The sequence below is a fragment of the Rattus norvegicus genome, chromosome 2 (genome assembly GCF_036323735.1).
Source record: "Rattus norvegicus strain BN/NHsdMcwi chromosome 2, GRCr8, whole genome shotgun sequence".
Lineage (NCBI taxonomy): Eukaryota > Metazoa > Chordata > Mammalia > Rodentia > Muridae > Rattus > Rattus norvegicus.
Genome location: NC_086020.1, coordinates 120,725,882 through 120,741,127, shown reverse-complemented (window position 1 = coordinate 120,741,127; position 15,246 = coordinate 120,725,882). Strand labels below are relative to the sequence as shown.

Sequence of the window (15,246 nt, the reverse complement as noted above, 5' to 3'; positions counted from 1 at the left end):
GTGTGTGTGTGTGCGTGTGTGTGTGTGTTGTAAAAGAACTCTTCATACATGAGCATACATATATATCACAAGTGCATGCATAAGCTTAAGTGCATATATCATACATGCTTATATCACTAATGCACACACATAAGCACTATTGAGCTCGACGAATGCCCTAGCATTGCAGAAATGGGCCGCTAAGCCAACACCAGTTCTTTCTGTATCTCACGCTGACCCCTGCTGGCCGTGCGTGTTCAGTGCTCCTGTGGCTTGCTTCACTGTACCTGCTGTACCTAGGGCCCTGCCCTTGGTCTAAGGACAGAACACGGAGAATCGGACTCCCCTGGATCTCTTCTTCCTCTGTGTTGCCACCCTATGATTGACTTTCTGTCTGAGTAGAGGTTTAGGCCCTTCAGGGTGTCAGAGGATGCACCGTGGAAAGATTTGCCACACATATGCTCCTTCTCCAGAGTGCTCTCAATAGTTTCCCAAATTTCTTCTGTCACATGATGGCTTCCAGCTTCTGTCAGCTCTGCAGTGAGAGGCCTCTCCCTCTAAACTATTGAGACATGTACACTCCCTCAAACCTGCCCCACAGTATTTACTAATGCTGATCATTGGAGTGAACATAATTCTTAAATCTATTTATTTTTTATTATTAGAATTATTATATTTTTGGTTTATTTTAGGAGTATGAGTGTTTTACCTGCATCTAGGGCTGTGCTTTATATGCATGCAGTACCTATGGGGGCCAGAAGAGGGCATCATAAACCCTAGGACCGGACCTATGGATGGACATAAACCTCTATCTCTCTGGGAGAGCATCTGGAAGAGCAGCCCCTGCTGTTAAACATCAAGCCATCTCTTTAGCCTGAGGATTATTATATCTTCCTGCTTCCTATAGGATTCTGTTGTTCAAATTTTTGATTTTTGGCTCTGTTCATGGTCATTATATCGAAAGCTTAAAGAGTATATCCGTGTCTTTAGGTTTGTGAAGTACCACAGTCACAGGCGTCACACTAGATGGCTGCAGTTTAGCCGCACCACAGCCACAGGTTGTATCCAGCAGGGTGTGTGCTCAGCACCTAGAGCCAGGCCAGTGACAGTGACAGAGACATAGGAAAGGGAGGCAGTGAATGGTAGCGACTGAGGCACGGTGGACCTCTGTGCCACCAGAGGACAAGAGCTGAGTCACATGTGAGAAGCTGGGACCTCTCACATCGAGGCCTCTGAGATACAAGTGCGCACACGTCTGAGCTGCCGCCCAAGGACCCGTGGTTTACGCTCACTTTTGTAAAGTATTCGTGTTCGGGGCCTCGATACTTGTAATTTTGTTGTTGTATTTTACATTTTTTTCTAGATCAATTCTCTCCGTTTTCATTCAGCAGTGGGAGAAGACTGAATATCTCTTACACCAGGAACATGACTTTAAGAAGTGGTAAAAACGGTGAGTGATATACTGATACAAGATCAACTCAGAGCATAGAGACCCAGCAAATCAAACCAAAGCACAGTCAGCTGGGAGTTCTCAAGTGGCCGAGGTGGAACTGACTGGCTCAGGGCCATGGGGCTAACGGTGCAGATATTTTCCCTACTTCTGTGTGTTTAAACGTCCTGAAGATAAGTGGTAAGAGATACCCTAACAGACAGCCGAAGTGAAATATGGCGAAGTGAGTGAGGTGACTAGGGTGTGATTTGAGGCCAGGTCTTTCTTTGTATTTTTTTTTTTAAATAAGGAAACAATGTTGCGAACTGTGGGAGACAGGGTTGCCCACTGTTCAGGCAATGCACAAAACCCAGTCAGTCAGTGTTTATCCTCACAGCTTCACGAGGGGAATGAGGGAGTCGCTGCTCATGTACAGATGCCAAAGCACAGAAAGCAGGGTGACTCGCTAAAGGCCAGTCAGCACAGAGTACCGTGGACGCCCACTCCTTTGATATGACTCCAGGCTTTTCTAACACTCTTTGGTTCAGTGGCTTTCGTTTTCGTTTTGGTTTTTAACCGTGTACTAGTTTGAGAAGGCTCAATGTTTTAACTAAAGTTAGAAGACGCTGGCACCTAAGCCGGAAGATAGTTAATGAATTGTGAGCAGGCAGGATACAGAGGGTCAGAACGCCCGCCACGAGAGCCAGTGACTGTCCCTTTGCTACAGGCCAGTGTGCATGAGATGCCAGGGTAGATGAAGCACGCTGGACTTGAGTATGTGAAGTATCCCTGAGCCATGACAGCGCTCATGAAAAACAGGCCTACTCGCTAGAGCAGCTCCCGGCCAGCATCAAACACCCTTTTCTCCTAGCAGAGCAGGGCTTTCCTAACTCTAAGATCAGAGATGTCATTCCTGTGCAGCCAATGCGTCCTTCACAAAGTGACTCATTGTAACTACTGTGTCACCTTTAGCCTAGATGGACATTACTAAAACTACACTGGGTGGTCTCCAAGGAAGTTTGCAAGTGCCCCTCCCCTCCATAGCGTAAGTGGGTGACCCTGTGTCCTGGGCTGGAGTGCTTACTCATATTGTCCTGCAAAGCGATCTCCAAGGTCTGAGGATGTCTCCCTAACCACCCCTGTGTGCTGAATGCACACATCGGAGTCAGGGACATTTTCAGTGTGCTCTCCAACCTAAATCAGACAGAAAAACCACGTGTGCCATGGAAATTCCAATGAGCCAACTGCGTTATTTGGCGTGGGTCTTCATTGAACCACTCAGTGCTGCTTTGAATTGTACTGAATTTTCTTAGAATTAAAAACGTTTTAATTTAGAAATGAATGAGTGCATAGTTGAAAAGCTGCCATGATTGCTGTTTACCATGCATAGTTCTTTTTTAACACCTACTCCACAAAGATGCTCTGATTCTAAATGTAACTCCCTGGAAATGCTTTAGGGAGTTCTTGCAAATTGTTAATGAGAGTAACCAGGGGAGTAGCCCGGACACGAAGCCCAAGGCATTTATGAGTCTGACATAGGACCAGTCTTCAGTCTTGTTAATGAAAATGACCTCGTGTTTCAGTACCATGTTTATAAGTTGAATCTTTTATGTGTTATTTTGTTACTGGTGACCATGTTTTCAGAACCCCAGAGTTGGCCCTCAATAGTAATAATAGCTCAAAGTTATTCAAGGCTTTCAGATACAATAGTAAACGTTCTCCAGAGACTGCCTCATTTGCATTTTCAGAGCAGGCCAGTAAGATTCACACTGTTATTAACACCACCTTTATTTCTTTAGCAACTAATTTTTCTTAACCAAGGACAAAGCTCGGATATTAGTATTTTTCCAAAGGTCACACCAAACTAATTGCAGGCCAGGTTTGACCCCATACTCCAGGGAATGCATGCTTACATAACACTACACCCACTAAATTTCCATGCCTTATTAAATGTGTACAGAGCTGTTTAAGAGTCTCCAATGGGAAATAAAAAATATCTGGGGAGGGAATCACAATTCCATGCTGTAAAATTACAGTCAGATCTCTGCTGTAATTCTACTTGCACTGATGTCACTTACACACTTTTACTGTCTTGTAATTGGAAAACAGGATCTGGTATAATTGAAGACATTTTCTCCTAAAATTTTAAAGCATGTTTATAATATACAGAGTGGAGAATTTTCAGCTACCCAGTGCAAAACTTCTGAAATCAGTGATGGAGATAGATGCTGGAAAGAGCAAACCAGTTTCTGTCCCCTCTCTTCATGGTGGGGGGAGGGGAGGAACGGGGAGGGAGGGAGGTGTATGTGGTTGGATTGTGGGTATTGTCGTATGTAAAGGTGCCAGCCACAGGGTTAATAGAATTCATTTGTGGATAGTTTCAGTTTTATGGGATTTTTTTAAGAGAAAACTTTCCCATAAGTTGGTATGAAGAGGGAATCCTAATTGTTTTATAGGTAGAAGTCTAGAAATGTTCTGAAGAGTGAGTTCAAAGACCTAGGCAGACACGTCCCAAGGCCATGTCATGTAAATAGGCAGTAAATAAGGCCTGGACTCCGTGGTGGTGTAAGGAGTAGGGAAGGGTAATCATCAGCAAAGGCCTGTCGGGTATCAGGTGCTCCATTTTCCTGTTGACTGTTAGTTAAGTCACACAGAGGGGAAAGAGAAAACAATGTTGAGAGGCTGGGCCCTTGTTCCCAGGACAGTAATTCAATATGAGGGTTGAGATGGGTAGCAGGGAGAGACCAGAAGATGTCTTCAGAGTTAGTCAGCCTAGGTCACTCTGGTAGAGCACCAGGAAGGGAAGGAAGAGACTCGTAAGACAGGTTTTGGAAGGAAAGAACTTGGCAGTCAGGTGCTGCCCACTGGACATGGTGTCAGGCAAAGGTAAAGGGTTTCCGCCCGGATGGTGGGAGAATAGCCATGCCAGTGTGGAGCTCATGAGGCAGGTGGGACACAGTGGACAACGTGCTCATCGCAAGATGTCAGCAGCGTTTAGCCGGGCATAACTAATCAGGGCTGTGGAGAAGATCAAGATTGGAGGCATCCAGATGATGGCCAAGACTTCAGGAGACCATCAAATGGTGTTGACTTGCATAACTCCGGGCACAAAAATGTTTGCTGCTGGAGATCGACCCAGGACCTTGTAGATACCACAGGAGAACACTTTAAATAAAACCTTCTGATTTCCAACTTGGAGAATAGTCTTCACCCAATTCCATATTCATATATGGCATGAATCATCTCATATTCTTATGATCTGTTACTGTTTCACGTTTACTGAGTTATGACATTCACACACCTATCCAATGGCTGGCCAGGGAGGCCCATAGAAACAGTGACTTAGCCAAGGCCACAGCAGTAACTAGATGGTAGATTTGGTTCTCAAACCAGACCTCTTTCTAGTTGATCGCTCTTTCTGCACTATTGCTGTAGCCTTTGTGTACAGGTGAAAATGTGTGGAATATGAAGAGTCCATTTTTAAAAGAGAAAGGTTTTCCGATCGATCTGTACTGAGCCCAGTCAGAGACTTTGCTAAGAAAAGCATTGTATCCCTCAGAGTTAAGATGTTGCCTTTCCCTTGAGTAGTTGCCTAATGTTGAGGGAGAATTGAATCATCTCAATTGTTACATAATGCCTTCTCTCTTTTTTTCTTCAATTTCTCCCTCATTCCATAAAGATATAATCATAGCTGTGACGTATAACCGAGATGGGTCATATGACATGCAGGTAAGCCATGTTGGTTCTGGTCTGTGGCTCAGAGCCAAATCCTATCTCCCTCATCCTGAGTAGGGTCAACTTTCCTTCTCAACTTTCCTGTACGCCTTTGAATATTGTAATTGTAGTGAGAGTGCCGCATGCTTTCATTTCAGAGCAGTTTAAGGGAATCACCCCTGCATTGTTTCTGACTTGTTTACTCAGTTTGCAGTGATTCCCTTAAGCATAAAAACTTAGCAAAAAGAGTAGCCTAGAATTAAATGGGTAATAAGCCCCTCAGATACGTGCACAATATCACCAAAACAGCAGCCCTCAGGATTTTCAGGCTTAGGAACCCTATACACACTTAAAAGTTATTGGGAGGTCAGATGTGCAAAGAGCTATCAGAAAAGCTAAGAAAATTAGTCGTGCAGCTTAGTGGCACGAATACACTTGCATTGTGTAGCCATCACCACCACTCGTTACCAGAGATGTTTAAAATTACAAAGACTTTCCTTTCTTCCTCTCTCTCATTCTCTGAGAGTTTCTCATAAATACAGTGTACCGGGAACACATTCCATCTTCCATTGACCTCTTACCCCTCCCCATTCTCAGCTAGTCCTCCAAGCTTCATGACTATTGGAGCCCACTAAGTTAGTCAGGGCTGCTTGTGTGAGCACGGCTGCTGGCCATAGGCAACTCCTGACTAGTTACACCACTTAAGAAAGCGATGCCCTTCCCCAGCAACCACTAACTGCCAGTGGCCCCTCTTCCTCCTCCTCTTTCTCCTTCCCTTCCTCGTCCTCCCCATAAGGCCCCACCCCATCTATAACAGAATGCTGAAGAGCCAGTCTCGTGCAGGCCTTGTGCAGGAGTGCATAGTTACTGTGCCCTGACCTGTGTCTTGGGGGTTCACGGTGTTTACAGCACACCTCCTCATTCTGTTTTCTTCTGTTCTTTCCACCTCCTCTTCCGCGATGCTGAGCTTGGAAAGGTGAGATGGGTACCTATCTGTGGGTGCACACTCATGACTCATGCTCAGCACACTGGCCACTTGTACGTCTCTGTATCAACCGTCAGCCATTTCAGTAAGGGACATCTCCACCCACTGATGAACTGGCAGAAACACAAACATTTAGAAGGTGGTGCCTGTGACAGCATGAGGCGTTCTCTTCATCGTTTGAAACCAACACTCTGCCTTGTAAGCAGCTACAGCAGTGATTCTCAACTTGGGGGTCAAGACCCCTTTCACAGGGCACCTAAGGCCATCGGAAAGCACAGATCTGCACATTACCATTTGTAACAGTAGCAAAGTTACAGTTATGAAGTAGCAATGAAAATCATTTTATGGTTGGGGGGTCACTACAAGATGAGGGACAGTATTACAGGGTCGCAGCATTAGGACGGTTGAGAACCACTGAGCTACAGTCTCTTCTCCTGTTCCTGAGAACCTCTGTTCTGCTTCCTTTGTGAGTCTGATGCTGTAGGTGCCTGATAGACATGGAACAACTTAATATTGGTCCATTTGTGACTGGCACACTTCACTTTAGTATCATGTCCTCAAGGATCAAAGCTTCCTTTTGGATGTGGATAATTTTCATGCACTGTGGTCTCCTTATCCATTCATGCATGGCTGCAGAGGGGTTCTTTCTAACTTTTGGCTGTTGTAAAAAACGCCGCTAGTGGTGTGTGTACACAGATAGTTCTTCAAAGTCGTTCTAAATGTTTGTGTATGTATCTAAAAGTAGAACTGCTTTATCATGCAGCAACTCTTGTTTTTCATTTTTGAGGAACTACTGTAGTTTCCTGTAGCAACTGCAGTGTTCTGCATTCTCACCAGCAGTACACAGGACTGTCTCCATCCTGGCCAGAGTACTTGTCATTTTCCCCTTTCTTGTTGTTTAATAACAACCATCTTAAGTTTGGCAAGTGGCAAAATGTTGATGCTTTGAATCTTTGATTTATAAATGACTTAAGAATAATGGCTGTTTTTCTTTTCTTTTACTGTGCGTGCGTGCGTGTGTGTGTGTGTGTGTGTGTGTGTGTGTGTGTGTGTGTGTACTACTTACTGGCCATTGGTATGTCTTTATCTCTGTTACCTTTGCCTATCTATATTTTAATCCAACTATTTTGTTGTTGCTGTTGAGTTATGGGAAGACTAGAAAAAAATCTAAGATCACACGAGTACCCATTACACTAGTCATCATAAAGTGTAATATTCTCAAAGGTTCAGTGGCTTCTAGTGAATTCTACTCCATACTCATGGGGGGGGGGGGTTGTTTTAAAAGCCCGATAGCATCTTGGCCTTAATGTGAAGATAGTTTAATTTTATAGGCTCTCCGAATGGCTGTTAGAAAACCCAAGGAGACTAAGTCATTGTGTAAGAAGCTGCAGGGTAAAGCTAGCCCTTAGTTTAAGTCTGTTGCAAGCAGAGAAGCCAAGAAGGTCCTTGTTGCTGTCTATTTTTGTGTGTAGGCTCACGCATGCGTCGCAGAGCCCGTGTAGGAGCCAGAGAACGATTCACAGGAGTTGGGTCCCATTTCCGGTGCGGGCTCCTGAAGCTCAAACGTGAAACTCAGGTCTTCAGGCTTGGTGGCAGACACCATTTACTGGGCCATCTTGCTTGGCTCTTTTAAAGGGTGTTAAAATGTAAGAATTCAGTTACAAGTTCTTAAAGTAAATCTAATATATCACTTTTAATAGGAACTGAAAGATTTCACATTCTACAGATACCCAGTGATACCCAGCACTTTGGGACACAGCAGTTTTCTCTGTCACAGAGCCACGGGAAGTCTACTCACTGTAGACATGTACACTGTGCTTCATTCCGGTGCCTCTTGTGTGGGGACGCTTTCTTGTCCCTGTCCCGTGATGACAGTAAACTTATTCTGTTTGGTTCATGGGAATAAATATATTGATGTGAACTTTTAGACAAAACTTTTATACCCTAAGATCTCACAGATATTCAAAGAGCTGTTTTAGTCGCTTAGAGGGCAGAGTAAATGTCATGTTTAACTCACGCGAGATGAGGACCAGTGTACAAGTACTGCCATGTAACCTACTTCACTCCAGCCCAAACAGCATATTTACAAAGAACAGACACAGACTTCTATACAAATATGTTGGAAATTGGAAAGAAAAACATAGATTTAAATAAATTTTCTGTGTGCGAGGGAAATCTTCTCTTACATGTACATTCGAGAAAACACTCTTCAAGACAGAAAACTTGTGTCCGTTGCCACCTCCTTTGAGACGTAAGTTGTCATCTGGCACAGCCTCTGAGAGCAAGGCAACTGTGATCTGTCTGCAGCGCCTCTGTGTTTTCTGATCATAACCACAGCGTATGGGTCAGGTCTGTGTGCTGATAAGATAGAAGAAATGCCCTCTAGCTCCGTGTGGACTCCAGCTTTATTCTTTCTGTTCTCAGATGAACTTTCATCTGTGGTATTATATTGGCATAGATAACTTACGTACAGTTATCTTTCTTTTAATTATCTTACTGCTATTTGTATCTAAATTGCTCTGGTTAGGAATCTTGGAGGCGGATTCTACTTGGTTCATTGAAAAACTATGTTTCTGAACTGCTAAAGATGAAGATGTTCTGATTTTATTAACTCTGCATGGACATTTATTTAAAGACTTTTTCCCCCCAGATTGAAAATAAGTTATTCCGAGTCCTGGGCGATCTTTCCAATGAGGATGGCTATACCTACCTGAAGTCTTCTGTTAATGGAGTAGCCAGTAAATCCAAGTTCATCCTCCTGGACAACACCATCTACCTGTTTTCTATGGTGATGCCTCTTATTCTTGTCTTGTCTTGCTTTGATGAAATCTCAGTCTATAGTCCAAGCTAGACTAGAACTCATGGCAATCCTCCTGCCTTAGTTTTCCAAGTGCTAGGGAAGAGTGCCCTGGGAGACAGGGCATGAAAGGGCAAATGACTCTGGAAGGTAAAGTCGTGGATCAAACCCTGGCCCTGCCACTGGGCAGGTGTGTGACCTTGTACAGGTAATCTTTCTGGGATTGGGTCTACTGTCTTTAACCTTGACTCATAAGCATGCCTACTTACAGAGTTGTGACAATTAATGACATAGTGTCTATATAAGTGTAAAGTTCTCACTGGACATTGTGCTGTCCACAGTAAAGATGCTAGCAAAATCCACTTCCAGAAAGGGACCATCAGGTCACCTACAGTCCTGTCCTTTAATTCCTAAGCCCTGGTCAGGCGTTTAAGCCATGGCCTCTGTGTCGTGGGAGAGACTGAGCAAGGCTTTGTAACCTGTTAGCATCATAAGGCTTATTAGCACCTGGTGTCCATGACAATGAAGTTACTCACAGCTTGAAACTGTTTGACCCCCTTGGACTAGTGGGAAGGGGATAAGATCTTGATCCTGTGTTCACCGTTGTCTATAGGAAGGCAGTATTGAAGTTGGCATTCCAGTACCCAAGTACTTGTCTCCAGTGAGTGCAGAAGGAACTCAGGGAGGCACCATCGCTCCCATGACTGGAACCATTGAAAAGGTAATCAGGGGACATCTGTCAAATGATGCCAACAGTGGCTAGTAAATGTCTTTTTGGAGTTTGGTGTGTGTTTTCCTTGTGATATCCTTTCCCCCCCTAAATTTTGCTCACTGGGAAGCACTCACTTCAAGAAAATAAGATTATATTATAGTGGTTCATTTGTCAGTGAAAATAACTATTTACCTATTTTTTTTTCATAAAAATTCCTGGGTTTTGGGGTTGGGGTGTGGGGTAGTGCACATATCTGAATCCAAACCCAGAGCCTCATACATGTTGAAAACTCTGTACCTGAACTCCACCCCAAAACTACTGGGGGAGGTTGTTTGTTTGTTTGTTTCTTGTATTTTAACTTTATTTTATGTATGTGTATGTTTTGCCTGCATATATGTCTACACGCCACATGTGCACAGTGCCCACAGAGGCCAGAAGAGGGTATTAGAGGCCCTGGAACTGGACTTAGAGACTGTTGTGAGCTTCCATGTAGATCCGGGGAAACAAACTAGGTCCCCTGGAAGAGCAGCCAGTGCTCTTAACCACTGAGCCACCTGTTTCCATCACAGAACAATGTGTCTTGCCTGATGCCTTGAGCCTGTGAGTGCAGCTCAGTGGCAAAGCGTGTGTTTAGCATGCTCGGGGATTTGGATCCAATCCCCCTGCCAGAAAAGAGAGAGGAGGGGTGAATTAAAAGAGGAATACAGGTTGGGGATTTAGCTCAGTGGTAGAGGCCCTGGGTTCGGTCCCCAGCTCCGAAAAAAAGAAAAAGAAAAAAAAAAAAAGAGGAATACAAATAAGCAAATTTTTCCTTTCAACAGTACCATATTTCTCAGGCTGGTCTTGATTCCTGGGCCAAAGCTATCCTCTTCCTCTTCTTCCTCCTCTTCTTCCCTCTCCCCCTCTCCTCCCCCTCCCCCTCCTCCTCCCCCTCCTTCCTCCCCCTCCCCCTCTTCCTCTTCTTCCTTCTCCTCCACCTCTTCCTCTTCTTCCCCCTCCTCCCCCTCCTCCTCCTCTTCCCCCTTCTTCCTCCCCCTCCCCCTCCTCCTCTTCTTCCTCCCTCTCCCCCTCCTCCTCTTCTTCCTCCTCCCCCTCCTTCCTCCCCCTCCCCCCTCCTCCTCTTCTTCCTCCTCCCCCTCCTTCCTCCCCCTCCCCCTCCTCCTCTTCTTCCTCCCCCTCCCCCTCTTCCTCTTCTTCCCCCTCCTCCTCTTCTTCCTCTTCCTCCTCCCCCTCCCCCTCCTCCTCTTCTTCCTCTTCCTCCTCCCCCTCCCCCTCCTCCTCTTCTTCCTCTTCCTCCTCCCCCTCTCCCTCCTCCTCCTCCTCCAGCCTCCCAGGGCATGCCACCACACCCAACTCAGAATGTACAGGGTCTAATGCAAACTCACCAAACATTACCTAGAAAGTCAGTTTTAATGTGAAATTTAACAAAAAACAGCTTTGTCATGAAATAGTGACATATTGCATATGTGTTGAAATAAATTTTAGAAGCCCGGTATTGGGGAGACCCATGTGGTTCAGGGTGGGGTGCAGGTTGAAGAGGAAGTTGTTTGTTTCACTGTGTGGCCCAGATGACCTCAGACTTCGAGCACTTGCCTTGCCCAGTCCTCCAAGTGCTGAAATTATGAGCACACACCTCCACACCCAGAAAGTCACATGGCTTGAGGGAGTCTTAAAGGTGGAATCAGGGATAGTCCTCACTCTGTCCATTTGGGCTGCTAGCACAGGATTGCAGACACTTCAGAGCCGAAACTACACGTTTTATTCTTCCTGGTTCCGGGGGTTGAGAAAATCTCAGAGCAAGGCACCAGTGGATTGTATGGCTGGTGAGAAGTCTTCTTGGTATCACACCAGACAGACCATCTCATCCCACAGGACCTCTCTGGGGCTTTCCCTGCGATGGTGCAGATCCCTGGTGACCTAATCACCTCCGAGAAACCCTAGCTCCAAACCATCACCTTGGGTTTAGTATTTCACCATGAACTGCAGCAGAATGCAGGCATTCAGATGGTAACGCAAGATGGTGTAACTGCTGTGGGGATAGATGTCTGGTCTCCCCAGTACAGTAAATCATAACAATTCCAACGTGGCTAGAGATGTGGTTCTGTGATAGAAAACCTGCCTCACATAGGGGGAAGTCCTCTGTTCATTCACCGGTACTGCAAAGATAGGTAGGTAGGTAGGTAGGTAGGTAGGTAGGTAGGTAGGTAGGTAGATAGGTAGGTAGGTAGATAGATAGGTAGGTAGGTAGGTAGGTAGGTAGGTAGGTAGGTAGGTAGGTAGGTAGGTAGATAGATAGGTAGGTAGGTAGGTAGGTAGGTAGGTAGGTAGGTAGATAGATAGATAGATAGATAGATAGATAGATAGATAGATAGGTAGGTAGATAGGCAGACAATAGAAACAATAATAAATTCAATTCAGCTGTATATTCTTGGAACCCACACACAAAAAAGAGGAAAATAATCACAACCACACACTGTTCTCCACTATGTGAGCTGACAGGCTTAGATCTGCTTTTAGGATGATCAATCTCGGCTCACACCAGCATCACACACTGAGGAATGCCATCAGCGAACACTCACCCTACATCTAAAATCGTGCACACATTGGCTTCCAGAGGCTGTACCAACGGAGCATCACCAAGGTTCAGGTGATGCTTGGTGCTGGCGACTGAGCTCTGGCTCTCTTGGCGATGTCTTTATAGGCTGTTTAGTAACTGTGCTAATTAAAAAGACGTTTGGCCTCCTAAACCAGAACTAGTCAGGACCTTTGTCCTCCACCCTGTATTAGCCATTTACAGGTATCTGTCCTTCTGTCCTTCTGTGTGTCATCTCTGTGTATCAGACACATGTGGCTGTCCTGATTCTACACTCATGCGAGAAAAAAAGAAAAGCAGTACCAGGTTATGTAAAAAGTCCCTTCCCCTGAAACAGCACAGCCAGGTCATTACTGAGGAGACACAGCAGGCGCGTGCACACTCAACAGTGCCAGCCATGCTGCGTGGACAGCAGGCTCCAGCTTACCTGGTGCTTCTGTCTGTCTTTGGCAAATAACACAGACATGTAGGCATGTGCTTCTGTTGTGTTTGTTCATGCACAACTCTGGAGAGCAAGAAGGGCCCGTGTCGATGCATCTCTCCATCTCCAGGTGTTCGTGAAGGCTGGAGACAGAGTAAAGGCTGGAGACGCTCTGATGGTTATGATCGCCATGAAGATGGAGGTAAGGCACGAGTTCAGCTGCCAAGTAAACCTCAGGGCCGCCGGGCCTGGTTGTTCGCATTATTCGATGGGTTAGTAATGCTTCAAATGCTATAAGGGTCGTGAACTGGATGCGCATTGATTGAAAGAAGCCAAAGCAACCCCCCTTCTGGAGTACAGTTTCATTTTGTGAAGCCATAGCTGCCATTCTGAACTTAATGACATTATCGTCAGCAGGGTCCCAGCTGACTCCGTCATTATTCCTAAAGCTGAATGTAGGATGGCAAGCAGTAGACTGCAGGCCAGTGGCTCCTAGCCCCGGACAGATACTACATTTACTTTTGGAAGCCTTGTCTTTGGAAGCTTCCAGAGACAAGTGGACGTTGAACATCCCCCAGTGAGACACAGGGATCGGCGCTGTGCTGTCATTCTAGGACTGATCCAGGGTCTTATGCAGCTAGGTGGGTGCCCTGAGTCTAGTACTTCATGGAAGCTGCCCACATGAGAGTCTGGATGTCAAGCTAGACCTCTAGGTAGACAAGAGCTTCCCAGTTGTGTCCTTGAGTGTATTACTGCTCAGTATTGACCCTTCTCAATAAAAGTAAACAAAACACTGGCTCGGTGTGAGCTGGCACTCACCGGCGTGACAACCATTGTTCTCTATGTCCCTGCAGCACACCATAAAAGCCCCAAAGGACGGCAGGATAAAAAAGGTGTTTTTCAGTGAAGGAGCCCAAGCCAACAGACATGCACCTTTAGTGGAGTTTGAAGAGGAGGAAGTCTGACAAATGCCAGTCACAGTGAACTGTGTCCCCAGAGAAATGGTCTACTGCACAGCGCCTTACCTGTCTGCAAACAGCAAGTGCCTCTTCGGTCTCGATCTTGGAAAGAAGAGCTTTATTAAATCAATGATGGTGTGATTGTATTTAAACCCTTTTATATGTATAAATTATCTCAAAAGATTTCATAGAAATAAAACCGAGTTGTATTTTCTTTATTTGGAAACTAATGTTTTCTTTAAATCACTTATGTTGTACTCTTTTAGGAATAAGATAGGGGACAGCTTTATCAAAACAGAAGAGGAAAAGTCATGTAGATGAATGGCTTTCCAGTCACCCCTGATGACAGTACAGTAACATGCTTCAGAGGCTCATGTCACAGAGCTAAACTCAGCCAACAGTAATTAATCAAGTAGGACATGAGTGGCATTTGTCTCTTGTCCTTATGTTTGGGACTTTTCTTTCTAAATACTTCTGCCTTTGTTGTATTTGTGGGGAGCCCAGGAAGCCCTGATGCTGTCAAGTCAGCCCTGTGTGCTGTTGACATGGCCATACCCTATCAAGGACCTCACATCACCTTAGACCCACCCCCCAAATGGCAAAGGCTCTTCCTACCCTCTTCCTCTTGCCAAGATCTCCTTGTTTCGGGGGTGGAAGTAAGGGTCAGAGGAATTTGGGGAGAGCATTCCTCTGTTTCATGTGCAGATATGGATATTGTGTGCAGAAAATGTCCGCCACAGCCTTCTGTCCCCTGGGATGTTTACAGCCCGATCTCTAGCAGAGACTGCTCCTACCAAAAATTAGCTGCCCTTGTGGCCATGGTCCAGCTGCACACCATAAACCCTGTGTCCTTGTTTATCTGTATGCAACAATCCCACCTCCTTGTTCGCTCTGGGCATCCAAGGCACAGCGGTGGTTTCTCCGTTACAGACCACCCATCTGATCCCAGCTTTTGCTGTGTCTCTGGTGCTCGTCTTTTCTTCATCCTCTTGCCAAGCCTGTCAGGTCTATCCCTGGATCTCTGCTGGACATGGCAGGAATGTTCTTGCTAAGTGTGTGTTTTAAAGGGTGTTTGAATCAAACTAGAACGTTGTGGATTGGTTCTAATGCCATTTGTGTTAAATCAGGAACCCACCCGTCTGCACTGAGGGTCCCTGCCCCCAGTTGGTTCTGATTGGGAGATAAAGTTGCCAGCGGCCAATGGCTGGGCAGGGAGACAGAGGCAGGACTTTTAGGATTCTGGGGCAAGAAACACAGGTGGAGGAAGGGATTCCACCATGACAAGGGTATAGGAGACAGGCCATGCTGGGAATGTTCAGGAGGGAGAGATGGCTGAAGTGTAAAGAGGAAAGCCCCAGGAGGGCTGCCTAGAAGGGTCTAGGGCAGCAAAGATAAAATAGAGACTTAGTAAATATTAACTCAGGAATATCGAGGGGAGTGTGTTAGCCACAGGGGGTTCAGGAGTGGCCCAGCCACTGAGCTAGTTAAGCCATATTAAAGTATAGTGTGTGTGTGTGTGTGTGTGTGTGTGTGTGTGTGTGTGTGTCCATGTGGGATCCAGACATAAGGGCGAGCGGTGAGGAGCTCACGCGCACACACCCCTGGGAATTTAGAGCCAATTAACAACTTACTGCTTCACTAGAACATTATTTATCTT

At 45.7% G+C, this 15,246-nt stretch overlaps 1 protein-coding gene across 4 annotated transcripts in view; it reads left to right on the top strand.

The window, feature by feature from the left end:
* Window positions 1-13,815, top strand: part of Mccc1 (methylcrotonyl-CoA carboxylase subunit 1) — a 52,022-nt gene extending 38,207 nt beyond the window's left edge. For 3 of the 4 annotated variants that reach the window (XM_039101988.2, NM_001009653.1, XM_063281564.1), the window contains 6 exon segments: window positions 1,343-1,429; window positions 5,088-5,137; window positions 8,758-8,895; window positions 9,518-9,625; window positions 12,761-12,832; window positions 13,485-13,815. In XM_039101988.2, coding sequence (XP_038957916.1) covers window positions 1,343-1,429; window positions 5,088-5,137; window positions 8,758-8,895; window positions 9,518-9,625; window positions 12,761-12,832; window positions 13,485-13,595 — 566 coding nt within the window. In that variant the 3' untranslated portion in view covers window positions 13,596-13,815. 4 annotated transcript variants of the gene reach the window in all.
* Window positions 13,816-15,246: the final 1,431 nt, after the last annotated feature.